The sequence below is a fragment of the Bipolaris zeicola genome (assembly GCF_000523435.1).
Source record: "Bipolaris zeicola 26-R-13 unplaced genomic scaffold scaffold_256, whole genome shotgun sequence".
Taxonomy (NCBI): domain Eukaryota; kingdom Fungi; phylum Ascomycota; class Dothideomycetes; order Pleosporales; family Pleosporaceae; genus Bipolaris; species Bipolaris zeicola.
The window spans coordinates 18,770-34,021 of record NW_006912305.1 but is presented as its reverse complement, the minus strand read 5'-3'; the positions used below and the strand labels follow the sequence as shown (position 1 = coordinate 34,021).

The following is a 15,252-nucleotide window of genomic DNA, read 5'->3' as shown; positions in this document are numbered from 1 at the left end:
ATTTAAGCTACTTCTTAATGCAATACTATGTTGTGGTGTTGAGTTATTAACGTACAAAGATAAAATACTTAATTAGGTGGCCGCTTCGCTTACCCGGCCGCTTCGCTTGCCGCTCACGTTATTGCAAGATTGAATGGACCCTTTTCCCCTAAATAGTCGCATCCCAATATAGGAAAGCACAAGAGGAAAGAGCAACCAGTCGCTTATTCATCACCGCGCTCGACTCACCCTCGCCTCAGTCTTGTCTTCTCAGTCTTGCCTTTCCCTCATCCTCACGATACAAGATGACAGACAACAAAAGCTCAGTTGCAACACCTCAACTGCTCTACGAATGGTGCAACAAGGTGATGCAAAAACTGCGTCCGTCTTTCCTCAAGAACCACGAACGCCATCGCCTATTATTTCACTACCCCAGTGTGGATGCACTTCTCTATGGCACACTTCAACAACGATGCCATGTCTGTTCGATCCTCGCTTGTTGGTGAGACGAGAACATCGCAGACCCCGAACTACTAGTATGACAGAGCCGATAGGTAGCGACACGTTGTGGGATCATTGCTTGGTTGTGTCACCATTGGAGGGATCACAGAATCGATTTAGAAGAACTGACACTTATACAGAAAGCTTGGATGTTGCTCAAGCCACCAAGGACGCAGCAGATAAAATCCTGGACTCGATGCGCACTCACATCTTCACAGGCCCGCTGGTCATGTAAGAGATTGAGGCTTTTTGAGCGAAGGAAGAAATCGGCTTTGAGGGCGGGTCAATGCCCGGCAAAGCGCCAGCAAAGTTATGGATAAATCCTTTGTTCAAGCCATGTCCAGCTCGATGAGGCAGTCAAGACTCTGTGGATGTCGCCAAATTCCTGTCATCTTCAAGCCCGCACCCTCGTACATTTTGCGATGCTCCTCCTCGGTCCGGTGACGCGCTCCAAGAACGGCCATGAGCTCCCAGTCAAGAGACGCTACCTTTGGTTAGAACAGAGACCGCATGGGATGAGTACCTGAACGACTTACTCTGCGCCCAATGCGCGCCCTGGCTCGGAACGACATAGTCATTGATAAGAACCTTGGAATAGCCTTTCTTCATTGCGGGGACAATGGCTTTCAAGATATCCGTGTTGACCTGATCATTCCAGTCTTGGATAATGGAATGCAGATAATATGCACGGGCGCCTTTGATCGGCTGCTCAGTCATGAAATCGTGACCCATCTTGTCGGCACCTGGACCGAGCTTCGCGAGCTGGACGATCTCGGGGCGATCTTGCAGAAGCAGTGGGCCAGGTAGCTTTCCCTCGAAGGCTACGCGCAAACCTTCAATGTCGTGGCCGGAGCCGCCGCCAACGTCGACTAGGAATGGCTCGTCTTTGTCGGCTCCGTGGACCAGGCGCTCTTGGACGGGGTAGTAGTCTTTTTCAAACCACCGGGGTCGACCTTTGCTCCAGGAATCCATCATGCTAGCAAAACGACGTCCCATTTCGGGGTGTTGCTCAAAATACTCAAAGTAATGGCTTCCCTTGCAGTTGTAGCAGTGCTGAAAGGGCGCATCAAGGCCAGAGTCGGGGCATTTCCAGGCGCGCTGCTCAAAGTACGACTTCATGCAGTTGTGCACGGGTTGCATGGTCTCAGCTATGTACTTGATCGAGTCCTGGTAGGAGTGCTGGGCAAAGGCAGTAGAGGTGGGCGTGTTGGCAAAGATGCCGGGCCCAGTCTCGCGAACGGTATGCATGGCCGCAAGATGGCGCAGCATGCGCCCGACTATGACAGGGTCAACATTGTTGTCGCACTTGGTTGCGATTTCATCGATGGACGCGCCCGTGTCAGGGATACTCTGCATGGCCTGGAACATGTTGACTTCTGTAGCCATCCACAAGACGTTGAGATGGGCAGGCTGGGCCCACAGCAGATCGAGCATGGTCTCCGAGGGGTGGCTGATCTCTGCAATGAGGCCTTTGCACGCATCCAGCAGCTCTTTGCGCGCGCCGGGGCTGCCATTGCGGAAGTCGTTGCTCAGAGTGGCGACATTGTCGAGGAGCGCCAGCGCAGCTGGTGATGGCGTCGGATCGGCGGCCATGGTAACGTCTAATCAGACCAGTGCGGTGGGAATTTGATCTAGGAGAGGAGGGAACGCCTGTTCGATGGTGTGTAACGAGTGGTTGGCCTCGGGCCTCTTCCCCTCGCAACCCCTCAGCCCTCGCGCGGGCGGATGTTTGCCGAGAGGGACGGGCTGTGGGCTCTGATGCATGCAGGCAAGCGATAGCGACGGCGAGCTTGGAGGAAGGATGCATCAGGCGCAGGCGTCATGATATCCTGGGGCCACCGCCGTTAGGACGCTCTGGTTCCTCGATGCATCCTCGCACGTCTCCTCCCCGTCCTGCCGCACGCTCACCAGCCTCTCCACCCGCCGCCCGGCTAGCCCCCTGTGCGGCCCGTTTTTTGTCACCGAGATTGCCTGTTTGGCTCGTAGGCGATTACGAGGCAGCGCTGCAACCGTCCTCGATTAGCAGCCGTGTACCATGTCGACACGCCATGTCGAGGCGCATTCCCCCCCGCACGCCGCCGAAGCTGTGCGCGCTTCGTCGCAGTCGCCGGCCCACCCTGCTGCCGCCATAGACTCTGGCATCGATGTAGGCTCGTCATCCGAGTTTGACCAGGACAACAGCGCCGCCGGCCTCGCGCTCGTCGCTCACGACGACACGAGCGAGGCGTCGACGGATGAAGGGTAAATTGGCCGCGCTGACAGCATCCCGCGGCATCGCACCTCTTGTTAACGTCGTGTGCACAGCTATGCCGACTCTGACGCCTCATCGTTCCTCTCGTCGATCCTCTCCGAAGTGCGCCGTGGGGTGGAAATCGAAGGCCGTCTGTACCCCAGCTACGGTAAGCATGCCTATGGCATGCCCATGGACGAAAAGGAGCTCGATCGCAACGATCTCCAGCACCACAAGTACACCCTCTTGCTCCGCGACCGCCTCTTTGTCGCGCCCGTGCCAGAATCGACGTTTGAAGACGCAAACTGTCGCGTCCTCGACCTGGGCACTGGCACCGGCATCTGGGCCATCGACATGGCGGACAAGTACCCCAATGCAGAGATCCTGGGTGTAGACATTGCAGCCACACAGCCGTCCTTTGTTCCACCAAACTGCATCTTTGAGATTGACGACGTCGAAGAAGACTGGCCCTATCGACCTGCCCATTTCGACTTCATCCACGGCCGCGACCTAATGACGGCTATTCGTGACTGGCCCCGTGTGATTGCACAGGCCTATGCGCACCTCAAACCAGGCGGCTGGATACAGCTGGCCAGCACCATACCTGGACCGCTCACAGACGACAACACGATACCCGAGAACAGTGGTTACGTGGAAACAGCCCGAGTGTACTTTGAAATTGCGGAGAAGATGGGGGCGCCGCTCGCAGCGCCACGCGACTGGAGTACGCAGATGAAACAAGTCGGCTTCACCAATGTCCAAGACGAGATATACAAATTGCCCATGGGCCCCTGGCCTCGATCAAAGCGGCTGCGAACTGTTGGTAAGCTGGAGCAGATTATGATTCTTGAAGGCGGGTTTGAGGCGTACATGCTGCGCGGATACACACAGGTATTGGGTGGCAAGGTAGAGGATTTGCAGATTATTCTTGCTCTGGCGAAAAGGGAGGTGAGGGATCCGTCGATTCATACTTATGTGCAGTTTCATGTTACATATGGCCAGAAGCCCCTGTAGGTGTAGTGATTGGATTTTCAACCATGACACGAATCAATAGTTTTGTGGCCACCAAAGCTGAACGACTATCCACACTATTTACAGCAGTAGACTACGCAGAGCAAAGTCTCCACGGACATGTACTGACAGGGAGGCCCTTGCGTAACAGACCGGGGGAGACATACTTTAGGCGCTAGTTGCAAAACGGACTAGCGCATATCCCTCTGTCTCGGGAGCTTTTCGCGCTGACAGCATCCGTCCATCCATGGAGAGAGCCACGGCCACACAGGACATACACACATACACATCACCCAGATCCCATCTTACATAAGTACGATTCTCATAGTTACCACTGTGAAACGATCAGATTTGTAATCAACCATATCCCATTGTCACCCTTGAGCCCTGCACCTATCGTCAGCCCAAAACCACCCCACTCCCGCCTCTACCAACCCTCACTTCTTATTTACTGACATCCAGCAAGAAAGAGCACCGCACCAAGCCCTCCACTCTATTCAAAACCAATCTCTTCTTTCTTTGCTTCAAGTCTGCTTCGACTCCGTTGCATCCGCACCGCCAAGTAGTGTATTCGCGCTCAATTGAGGCAGTTTCCAGGACCTATACCCGATTTGGCAGCGCATATTCAGAGCACCCTGTTGGAGACAGCCAGTCTGTCCGACAAAGAGACGCGTCTTTTGGGTTATCGATTGCGTGAGAATCACACATGATGTGGGGCACTTTGACGCTGAAGCTTTCGAGCTTTCTTCTTCTCTCCCTCCCCTCCGTCTATTCAGTTTGTGCCTCAGAACAGCAACCATTTGAATTCGGCGAAATGTCTACACCACAGTACACGCTTCCTCCGCTCCCCTATGCATATGATGTTAGTATTGCCATCATCGCCCGTCCTACTACCCCGCACCAGTCGTACTCATAGCTTCACAGGCATTGGAGCCGCACATTTCTGCTCAGATCATGGAGCTGCACCATAGCAAGCACCATCAGACGTACATCACCAATCTGAATGGTCTACTCAAGACCCAGGCAGAAGCTGTCTCGACCCTCGACATCACATCTCAGGTTTCGATCCAGCAAGGCATCAAGTTCAACGCTGGCGGCCACATCAACCATTCCCTCTTCTGGCAGAACCTTGCTCCAGCCAGTTCTAACGAGGCCAAGAGCTCCGCTGCACCTCAGCTCATCAAGCAGATCAAGGCCACTTGGGGCGATGAAGACAAGTTCAAGGAGGCCTTCAACACTGCTCTGCTGGGCATCCAGGGCAGTGGTTGGGGCTGGCTCGTCAAGACCGAAGTTGGCAAGGAGCAGCGACTCTCCATTGTGACGACCAAGGATCAGGATCCTGTTGTAGGCAAGGGCGAGACTCCCATCTTTGGTGTCGACATGGTATGTTGACATTGCGCTTGGACATGTTGGTGAATGTGTGACTGACATGACATAGTGGGAACATGCATACTATCTGCAGTACCAGAATGGCAAGGCAGCCTATGTGAAGAACATCTGGAACGTGATCAATTGGAAGACGGCCGAGGAACGGTACTTGGGATCGCGCGCCGACGCGTTCAGTGTGCTCAAAGCGTCGATCTGATTTCAACGCAACTATCGTGTATTGAGAAAATAAAGTGTTGAGGACATCACAGTGTCTCGATGTGTACTCACACGACCTGTTCTGGTTAAAAAGTGATTCCATAGCACCGTGCTGGTTGCGCTCAGTCCGCCTCGGTCCAATCGGGTACTCTTGAAACAAACTTGCTCAAAGAAACTGCCTCATTCACACTCACATGTTTGGCCCTTCTTGGCTAATAAAACAATCGACGCGCAATCTCCAAAGCGACGTCATTTTATGAGTACCTAAAAGTCTCCATGATTTCCGCTTCTTTTACTTCCATTCTTACTATCGCATCTCTCCATTAACACACACACTCTCTCTCTCTCTCTCTTAACCATCTCATCCACTCACCAAGTAAAAAACACTACTCGAAACACCCAATACCCAACATGTGCAACGGAGAATCCACACGCGTAACCCAGGGCGGCTCCATCGCCGTCTTACATCCAACCCCACCCTCTCCCCTCCGCCGCACACGCTCATCCTCTTCTTCCTTCTCCTCCACATCTAGCTCCTCAGACGACGAAACACAACAAGAAGAAATCCTGCTCTACTTCACCAACCCCCTCTCAAAAACATCCGGCACAAACGTTGAAATGACTGGCTTCGGCCAACAATCTACACATGCAGCGTGGGTCGTAATACAGTACGTTTTGCCTTTCCACATTACACTGCTATGGTTTGCTAACGCAAATGTAGTCGCGACGGCGATCTCTCATCATCTTCTTCGCCCCAAGCATCCAACGCATTCTGCTCCTTCCCAATCAAATCGCAAAACGGGCGGTGGCAACTCGAACGCAAACTCGAGCTGGGTGTTGGCGAAAGGGGCATTATCGGGAGGAGAGTGTCGGTGTTGAGTGGGGCGAGGGAAGTGCTTGCGCAGGGTGTGATTGGGTGGAATTGATGCGGTATGGGGACTACGAGTATCATTGGGTGTTTTTTTTTGGATTGAATAGGTGAATGCATTAAGACGGCGTTTTCTGGCATTTTTTGGATGGGACATGGAAGAGTTTTGGGTAGATGGATTATTTGAATGAATTACTATTTTGTGGTTGACAGATGAAATAAAGAAAACCCCGACTAAGTGGGCTGGCCTACCAAGATATTAGTGTCTTTGCGATATTATACTATAATTGAATTGCAAATAAAGATTAGACCGAATGCTTACACCAATTCTGCATCTACTATACTTGGATAAAGGAGAAGTATGACAAAACTAACGTGCATCCATCCGTAATGGAACAGCCACCGTAATGGAACAAAACATATGTACTTCAACTTCGGACTACGACAATGATTCACCAGCTTCTTAACCCTCATTGTTACTCGCTACAGTATACACGTGTCCTATTTCCAAACGACCTCCGGCTAAACAACTATAAAAACACGCTTATGTAGATGCTACTCTGGCTCAATTAGCTTGGTGGCTTGGGAAGGGAGTTAAATAGGTAATCAGCTCTGGCGGAATGGAAAGCAGCGCAAGCCATTCTGATCCCTGAATCTTGTGGGGCTCTATATGGAATTTAGATCCAACATCGCGCATTGGAAACAGCATGGTTCTTGTCGCAGGATGTATCCAACCAGATAGCTCGATTGGACCTTCGGAAAACTGAATACAAAGGCTGTACGGTATTGTCTCGGCTGTGCTGACTCGAGCTATGAAAATGTCCTGATGGCGTCGATTCTGATGGACTCGTACTCTCTCTTGTGCATCGCCTGTCATGTATGTTACCTTCTACATATGCGGTCTAGTGTTTCACACAGAAGTGAATTTACCTAGGTTGTCAAAGAGAGATATGAACGGGCTAGGCTCCAGCGATCTATCGTTCCAATCCAGGTGTTTTCGAACTTTGGTTGGGTTAATCCAATAATCGTAGCCCATCGAATAGTGGCCCTTTGCCACGAAGCCCACGTTTCCATCACGGTAAGTGAATGAGCTTCTATGTTGGACCCGGTATAGTGATGGTGGCACTGGCTCGATAGCATTCATACTGGCACGGAGTGTGTCTTCGCAAAAGGTCAGCAAGACTCGAGATAAGCCAGAACTGACAACAAGGCAGGAGCAGGGCACGCGGGGCAAATGCCAAGAGCTTAAGGACTACTTAATAAGCCGGAAGAGCTTCTCGGGTTGCATTGCAAGAAGCGAACAGCGGTTTGAGATGAACATAAAAAATCATCGAAAATGATTGTTAGGCATGCTGATGTTTGTAAATTGACAGTGGTAAGGGCGCAAGTACAGAAGTTGGCGAATGCGGCTTTGCCCATCTCATAGTGTTCTTCTCTTGAGTACAATCTATAAAAATTAATTTGTATAGTTAGGTTTTATTATCCCTGAGTTTCTGAATGCTAGTGAGTGAGTAGCAACTTAGCTATAATTTTCAGCTGTATTTGCACTGCTCGGCAAGGCTGCTATTTTTCGGTTTCGTTAGTTGTAGTGTAAGCGGGATGACACTGCATTTCGCTAGTCGCTGTACAGTAACTACATCCAAAAGCCCGTATATCACTCGAGACGGTGGCCGAAAGAGAGATTCAGGATAGATAGATATAAGAGTATTGATAGCTCCAAGTCTTCAGATCACGTGCAAGCCAAGGCCTCGGCCAAAATGTCGATCAAAAGCGCATCTTGCCAGATGCGAACTCTTCACTTTGTACACGCATTTTTGCAGTTCCAAGTGTTCAGAAAGAGAATAATGGTTATTACACAGGTACAATAACGAGTTACATATCTGCGCGCCTCCTCTCGCCATGGCTGCCGAGTCTGCCGAAACGGCGCCTTCCCTACCTTATCACGAACCAGATATCATCACAATCCTCATCCTCACTTCCTTCCTGCTGTTGCTGAATGTCATCAATTCCGTATTTGACAAATTTCTCTACTGTGGTCTCCTCGGTCAAATCGCAGTCGGCATTGCATGGGGCACTCCAGGCGCGAAGATACTTTCGTCAAATGTCGAAGATGCGGTGGTGCAGTTGGGATATCTAGGGTTGCTATTACTTGTGTTTGAAGGTATGACAGATTTTTTCCTTTGGTGTCTTGCTTTTGGCGCGTTTTTCAGACTTCCAGACGTCCTGTTGCACATGCTAAGTCATATGGATAGGTGGCCTACATACCTCGTTCCAATCGCTAAAAGCGAATCTGCTATTATCATCTGGTGTCGCGTTGACGGGAATCGCCTTGCCAGTGGGTTTGTCGTATACCCTCCAAGGCTTACTCGACGCGACGCCGTTGCAAGCTTTTGCCGCGGGAGCAGCATTGTGTTCAACCAGCCTTGGCACGACGTTCACGGTTCTAGCGTCGAGCGGTTTATCGTCGTCCAGATTGGGCGTTGTGCTGACGAGTGCGGCTATGATGGATGATGTTGTGGGACTCGTCATGGTGCAGGTGATTTCTAACTTGGGTGGAAGCAACTTTAGTTGGGTTGTTGTTGTGCGCCCGGTTCTTGTGTCAGTAGCATTTGCGCTGACTGTACCTGTTGCTTGCCTCTTCATTGCGAGACCAGTTACTCTACGGCTTAATAAGTACCGTGAAGCTCACCTAAACGAGGCCCTGGATAAGCTTTTGCGGAAGCCTCAGACAGCCTTTGTGCTGCATACTCTACTCTTGGTTGGTCTGATCGTTGGTGCGACGTATGCTGGGACTTCGAACCTATTCGCCGCGTACATCGCTGGAGCAAGCATCAGCTGGTGGGACTCTGAAGTGGCTCATCCTGTTGTCAAGACGACAGTACATGGGGCTGCAGCTGTTGGTGAACAGAGTACAGTACCTACCGATCCTTCTCCAGAGCCATCGAACGGCTCACAAGGCTCTGATAATATCCAAAACTCTACGCAGAGTACATCTACCCTCAGAGCCAAAAAAGAGCCCAAGACTCCATCGGAAACACAGCCTGTTGAAGCATCGAGTACATGTAATGGCGATGAAGACACATCTGGATCCGCCATTTACCACCGATACTACTACCCCGCTGTCTCCAAGATCCTCCAGCCCTTTTTCTTCGCCTCCATCGGCTTCTCCATCCCAATCACCCGCATGTTCAGAGGCGCCATCGTGTGGCGCGGTTTCGTCTACACTATTTTGATGCTCCTCGGCAAGATCGCTTGCGGCTTCTGGCTCGTCCGGTTCTCTATCGCACCAGCTAAAGGTAATGTTAGCCGTGTATTATCCAAACTTAAACAGCTGTATATCCCGCATTTCTGGTCCAGAAGCACGAGCGCAGCAACGCCTGGGCCAAACAGCGCAAGAGAACCGACCACAAGCACATCAACGCGCGCTTCACCGAACCCGCCAAAGCCGTTTTCACTTCATCCTCCCCTCATCATCGCTCTTGCAATGTGCTCACGCGGTGAGATTGGGTTCCTCATATCCGGTGTTGCCGAATCCAAAGGCATCTTTTCCTCACCCAATGACGTCTCGACTGACTCGTCAGATATCTTTCTTGTGGTGACGTGGGCGATTTTTCTTTGCACGATTATCGGCCCCTTGGGTGTTGGGATGTTGGTTCGGAGGGTGAAGACGCTGGAGGAGCGCAAGAATCGAGTGCATCAGGGGAGTGGGAGGGATGTGCTTGGTGTTTGGGGTATGCAGTGAGAGACGAGGGTAGGGCGGTTCACTGTTCAGCAGTACATGTAAATACGGAGTTCTTTTTTGGATATATACATCACTTGTGTGTGGAAAAAGTTCGGAGTAGAATCTACCTAAGCATGTGTACATGGCATTTTCTTGGTATGGCAACGCGACAGATTCCAAGGGCAATGATATGAATATCAATTGAGTTTACCCAAAAATGCTCTCTATCGTTAGATGAACATTCCATCCCCTTTGGAGTTTTCTGGGGATCTTCACAGTGAAAGGAGACCCATACATGATTATCAACGCGTGATCACTCCTGTCACGTGTGTTCACTTTCATAGCACTCACCATAGCACATTCACTTAATCCGAAATTGCCTTAGCAACGATTTCCCATGCGCCATATAAACATACTTCCTGCTCAACATTCTGTCAGCTTCTTTCCCGCCTCAACTCAAGTCACTCGTTTCTGCAAGACCAACTGAGCAACACTCCTTCGGCAGTCACTGCCTATCACAGTCTCGAACCCACACTCAAAATGAAAACACTCTCTTTACTCCTCTGTATTTCCTTTATTTTCCTCTCATCCGCCTCCCCCATCACCAACCCAACCAACCTAACCGCGCGCTCTCCCCCTCAAATCCCCACCCACGAGCGCCGCGGCATCGCCTATAACAACGCCAAACTACTGTCTCTCTTTGCCCAACCCGGCTCACACATTACATGGCGCTACAACTGGGACTCTTCAACCGCTTCATCCCCGACCATTTTCGACTTCACCCCCATGCTGCACTCTGTGCGCTCCGACCACACAAAAGTCTGGAAAACCAACGTCGAAGCCGTAGTGCAGAAGAACTGGGAAAAGGGTCGAGCAACGTGGGTATTGGGCTTTAATGAGCCGGATGATTGCATGTATGTCTCCTTTCCCCCCTTTCCTCTTTCCCCAACGACGCCTTCCGATAGTAGGGAAAATGAGACTGACAAGTGCAATACACAGACCCAACACAGGTGGTTCCTGCATCGACGTCGCAACCACAGTTGCAGCGTGGAAACAGTACCTGTAGCCACTTGCTGCGTCCAATCGTAATGTGTACCTTGGTTCTCCGGCTGTTACGAATGCGCGGGCAACTGATACTTCGGGGCCGGGCTGGTTAGCACGGTTCCTACGCGAGTGCACTGGGTGTACTAGTGTTGATTTTGTGAACATTCACTGGTACTACGTCCTTCCCCCAACCCCTCCCTAACCTTCCAACGGCTAGTAACATCCCGTGTGCGCAGGTACGGCGTCGCCAACGTGCATTCCTTCAAAGCGTACATCGATGCAACGAGAAAGGTGGCGCAGGGCCGGCCGATTTGGATTACGGAATTCAAGCCTGAGGGGACGGTGGAGCAGATTCGCCGGTTTCTCGAGGAGGCGATGCCTTGGATGGATGAGAGTCCGGATGTGCATCGGTATGCGTATTTCATGGCAACACCTGGGGAGGGGTTCTTGGTTGATGGAAATGGGGGAGCGTTGAGTGAGATTGGGAGGACATTTGCTTTCTTCCATAGGCACTGAATATGTAGTAGTGATGGAGATGGTGGATTAGATGGATGTGAGCTATAGTATGCGGGATACACGGAAGTGGTATAGGTCGGATGTTCGGGAGACTCATTATCGATTTATGGGTAGCCTACCACATTGTATCAAAAAAGGTCAAAAAAGTTCGAACCAAATGGAGAAATGTATTTGACCAAGGCCATATGTCCAATGTTGCATGCCTTCCTACACCACGTGCACATTCATCCCCCCGGCGTCCAAGGCTGACCAATAGCTTTCCTAAATCCACCCTCGAACACATCAATTGTCTCATTCATACCCATCCCACTCGCAATGGCCAGCTGCAACATGATCCTCGCCTGAATCGGATGTACGAACCCGGACTTGGCGAAACTGGGTCTGAGCGCCGGACTCGATGGGCCATATGGACTTCTTGTCCCGACTACAATCTGCAAGCCCTTCTCCAACGCTTCCGATATTTGATCTTGACCACTCGGAATACCTCCGTTACCCGTCCCTGCAATTACTACGCCCTGAGCGCCATTCGCTTGTGCACCGAGTACAAGTTTGCCGTCGAATTCGCGAGCCGCATAAAGAATATCAACTTTGGGCAGACGGGGAAATGTTGCATATGACGATACAGTGTTGATGTCAAAGTAGTGCTTGAACAGCGGTTGACTTGGTGAATTGTAAAAAACAGGCAAACTGTTTATGAACAAGCCCAAGTCGCCGCCGGCATTTGCACCAAAAGCATCGGGATTCGTAGAATGCAGCTTCGTAACCCAGTAGCCGGGGATGATGCGCGCGTTGAAAGCAACCATGACGCCTCGATCACGTGAGGCAGGGCTTGCAGCCAGCATGACGGCGTCGAAGAAGTTTGCGTCGCCTTCATAGGAGAGGTGTGTAAAAGGGCGCATGCTACCTGTGGCGACGATGGGCTTGCCGCAATTTACGAGGCTGTCCATTAGGAAAGCAGTTTCCTCGAGGGAATTGGTCCCGTGGGTAAATACAGCGCCTAGGATGTCGCTGTCGGGAGAGCAGAGAGCATTGTGTGTGAAGCGTGTCATGTTCATGACAAGGGCGTCGTTGGTGCCGGTGGACCCATTGCCTTGAGTCGTCCAATTCGATACGGCGAGTTGTGTGTGATTAAGTAGGTACGGGTTCCGAGCGATGATGTCTTCTCCTGTTATGCCGATTTGTCCGTATTGAGTGTCATCTAGAGCGCCGTAGATGGATCCTCCTGATATAGTTCCTCCCGTGAACAGGATGCTGTTGTATGTTATTAGTGGGAGTCATAGTCTCAGAGGTGAGTATACGCACAGAACTTTGGGTAAGGAACTATTTCCACCAAGCCATGTTAAGCCAAGGCGTTCGCTCGCTGTACTTGTCTGGCGCCGTGCAATGGGCTCGGCAGTTGCGGGCACAACACCGAGGATAGCACTGAGAGCAGCAGCAGCAGCAACCAGACCGAGGAGATGCATTGTTCACAATGACAAGACCTTCTCAACGGAACAGTATCGTTAGATCCGAAGTCAAACTTTATATGTTCCTATGCTTATTCCACAAACTCGGTCATATTCACCAGTTCGGCCGAATTTCCGCAATGATCCAATGCCACACTATCGGTGACGGGTAATCGTGTGTCGTAAGGATTGAGAACGACATTGTGCATACGAAGTATTGGCGCTATGGTGAATGGGGAAGGTGTATGTATCGTTGTGAGAGGACGCTGATAAAAGCCGTTATCGTGCTTGCGTTGGAGTGTTTGGAGGAGCGAGGCTACTACGCTGCAAGCCCCACGTATGCCAAGAGCGGGGACCATCACGGCTACCGAGTGGCTGGATGCTGCATCGTGTCAGTTGGGACAGTCTTTGTGTTAACGAATCAAGTTTTGGGGAAACATTGTAAAAATTGACCTCTTTTAGGTTGACATGGCTAGGTCAAGTTGATAATGTATGTAGGCGTCTCGTCATGATGTATTCGCGCTCAAAACTTTCTCGGCGTCCATACATGGTGCCAAGACCCCCGCCCACGTGACTTGCCCATTTAACCAAAAATAAAAAAGCAAACTCAAAAACATACGACAGCGGGGATTCGCTAGTGGTCACCCACCTAACTACTAATCCGCCGGTAAACTGCTTATATATGCCAGATCGGACGGGATGGCTAGCTCTCAGTTTCCAATGGTCGTATGTACCAGCAAGGATGGTATTAGAACATTGAATCCGTGGTTTTACGATTAGGGGCAGGGTTAGGTTTAGGGTTGGGGTAAAGAACTCTGAGAAGACTCACGTGATGCTATCAATACGCCATAGGCTGAACCGTAGTGCCGATTGAACACAACCCTCCGCTCACCGCGAAGCATTTCAAAAAGGCTGCGAATAAATTAACAATAAAAAATAACACATGCTTCCAGTATCACGATTACTTGAGGGGATAGACCTGGGGTTCGCTTCTCACAACTATATAATACATGTTCAGAAAGGGATTAATGTCTCGTAAGAATTGTTTCTGCGAGCACCAAATAACTTGGTGAAATTACATCTCGACAACATCATGCAATATTGTCCTTGCATTAGATATTGGACTGCAACCAGACACAGACATAGATAATTGATCTCTTCGTCGGAGGGTATATTGACCATATAATACACAACTCTTGTACATTGGCTACATCTTGCCTCCAGTAAGCTCCTCGGCAAGCTTCTTGACTCGCTCCTTGGCGAGACCAACACCTTCGCCGCCCTTGAGTTTCTGCAGCATATCGCCCACGCCTTCGGGCATGGGTCCGTGCCATGGGCTGAGCCCCTCGTTGCCCGCATGTCTTGGGCCCATGTTGCCTCTCATATCCCAGCCCATGGGCGACTCCTCTGTGCCAAAAGCCTTGTCAATGGCTTCGTCCAGTTGTTGTTCGTCTACAATAAATTCGCGCGCATTGGTGTATAGGTCGTGAAGACGCGATGCGCGCATGGCGTCCACTTTGGCCATTCGTCGTTGGTAGGCTCTGCTGCGGGCTTTGGAGATGTCTGTTCGCGGGGGCAGGTTGTCTGTGAGGAAGTCGCGGATGCCCTTGGAAACGGAGTTCTCGGTCAAGATGTCGACTTCGCGGCGGGGTGCCATGGCCAGCTCGCGCCTCTTCGCTCCAATGGCCTGGATCTTAGCCATGTACTGTGCCTCTGACGTGACTTTTCTCTCGTGCAGCTGCTTGACACCCTCCTTCAAGTTTTCTCTCCTCTTGTCCGCCAGCCGTTGCTTATACAACCGGTATTCAGCATCTCTGCTATATGGACCTGGCACTTTTACTTCCTTGGGCTCTCGCGCCGTCTTTCCCAGGAAAACGTCTGATTCCTTGGGGTGCTTATTCCTCGTCTTGAATATGTCACGTGGAATGGGCAGGTGACCTTTTACTGTGGGTTTGGCCGGGTAGGTGGGCTGCAATGGCTTGGGGACTTCGACATAATTTGGAGATTGCGGGCCGAGGGCGAGTGATCGTGGTGTAGAGGAAAATGTGCGACTGCCCAGGCTCGCACCGGACCCATTGAGGACTGCGGCGGGTGAAGGAGACGTCCAGGCAAAGCGGACGGGTATCCGCGGCGGCATTGCGATCGTGGTGAGGGAGCCAAAGCAATGCGGAGGTGCGGGCGTGGTGTTGGTCAGTCTGGCTGTCTTCGAAAATGTCGGTGCCAAGCCGGCTTAGCCCCACCCAGACTAGCTCCGCCTCTCAAAAAAAGTTGCCCATCCCCATGTTCGCGACCTTCCTTCACTCTTCGCCCTTCCACCTCTTGTCAATCCCCCCAAAGGAAGCAGAGCCAACAT

General features: G+C 51.2%; 9 protein-coding genes across 9 annotated transcripts; 6 read left to right on the top strand and 3 right to left on the bottom strand.

The window, feature by feature from the left end:
- Nucleotides 1–313: 313 nt before the first annotated feature.
- COCCADRAFT_108458 (uncharacterized protein) lies at nt 314–715 on the top strand (the record flags this gene model as incomplete). Its single annotated transcript, XM_007718811.1, has 1 exon — nt 314–715. A coding segment is annotated over one exon (402 nt), but the record flags the coding sequence as incomplete, so codon positions are not given.
- A 94-nt stretch (nt 716–809) lies between these two features.
- On the bottom strand, nt 810–2,073 carry COCCADRAFT_30101 (uncharacterized protein; the record flags this gene model as incomplete). Its single annotated transcript, XM_007718810.1, has 2 exons — nt 810–964; nt 1,017–2,073. 2 exons carry the CDS (start codon nt 2,071–2,073, stop codon nt 810–812), a joined length of 1,212 nt encoding a protein of 403 aa, XP_007717000.1.
- Nucleotides 2,074–2,515: 442 nt separating this feature from the next.
- On the top strand, nt 2,516–3,724 carry COCCADRAFT_30100 (uncharacterized protein; the record flags this gene model as incomplete). Its single annotated transcript, XM_007718809.1, has 2 exons — nt 2,516–2,721; nt 2,785–3,724. The coding sequence occupies 2 exons, from the start codon at nt 2,516–2,518 to the stop codon at nt 3,722–3,724; spliced, it is 1,146 nt and encodes a 381-aa protein (XP_007716999.1).
- An 811-nt stretch (nt 3,725–4,535) lies between these two features.
- Nucleotides 4,536–5,306, top strand: COCCADRAFT_8975 (uncharacterized protein; the record flags this gene model as incomplete). The annotated part of the gene is made up of 3 exons (XM_007718808.1): nt 4,536–4,583; nt 4,646–5,104; nt 5,160–5,306. The coding sequence occupies 3 exons, from the start codon at nt 4,536–4,538 to the stop codon at nt 5,304–5,306; spliced, it is 654 nt and encodes a 217-aa protein (XP_007716998.1).
- A 410-nt stretch (nt 5,307–5,716) lies between these two features.
- COCCADRAFT_8974 (uncharacterized protein) lies at nt 5,717–6,231 on the top strand (the record flags this gene model as incomplete). Its single annotated transcript, XM_007718807.1, has 2 exons — nt 5,717–5,973; nt 6,027–6,231. 2 exons carry the CDS (start codon nt 5,717–5,719, stop codon nt 6,229–6,231), a joined length of 462 nt encoding a protein of 153 aa, XP_007716997.1.
- Nucleotides 6,232–8,072: 1,841 nt separating this feature from the next.
- On the top strand, nt 8,073–9,915 carry COCCADRAFT_8973 (uncharacterized protein; the record flags this gene model as incomplete). The annotated part of the gene is made up of 2 exons (XM_007718806.1): nt 8,073–8,334; nt 8,426–9,915. The coding sequence occupies 2 exons, from the start codon at nt 8,073–8,075 to the stop codon at nt 9,913–9,915; spliced, it is 1,752 nt and encodes a 583-aa protein (XP_007716996.1).
- A 519-nt stretch (nt 9,916–10,434) lies between these two features.
- Nucleotides 10,435–11,454, top strand: COCCADRAFT_40823 (glycoside hydrolase family 128 protein; the record flags this gene model as incomplete). Its single annotated transcript, XM_007718805.1, has 3 exons — nt 10,435–10,812; nt 10,961–11,109; nt 11,175–11,454. 3 exons carry the CDS (start codon nt 10,435–10,437, stop codon nt 11,452–11,454), a joined length of 807 nt encoding a protein of 268 aa, XP_007716995.1.
- Nucleotides 11,455–11,678: 224 nt separating this feature from the next.
- COCCADRAFT_108450 (uncharacterized protein) lies at nt 11,679–12,917 on the bottom strand (the record flags this gene model as incomplete). The annotated part of the gene is made up of 2 exons (XM_007718804.1): nt 11,679–12,705; nt 12,757–12,917. 2 exons carry the CDS (start codon nt 12,915–12,917, stop codon nt 11,679–11,681), a joined length of 1,188 nt encoding a protein of 395 aa, XP_007716994.1.
- A 1,189-nt stretch (nt 12,918–14,106) lies between these two features.
- COCCADRAFT_30095 (uncharacterized protein) lies at nt 14,107–15,036 on the bottom strand (the record flags this gene model as incomplete). Its single annotated transcript, XM_007718803.1, has 1 exon — nt 14,107–15,036. One exon carries the CDS (start codon nt 15,034–15,036, stop codon nt 14,107–14,109), a length of 930 nt encoding a protein of 309 aa, XP_007716993.1.
- Nucleotides 15,037–15,252: the final 216 nt, after the last annotated feature.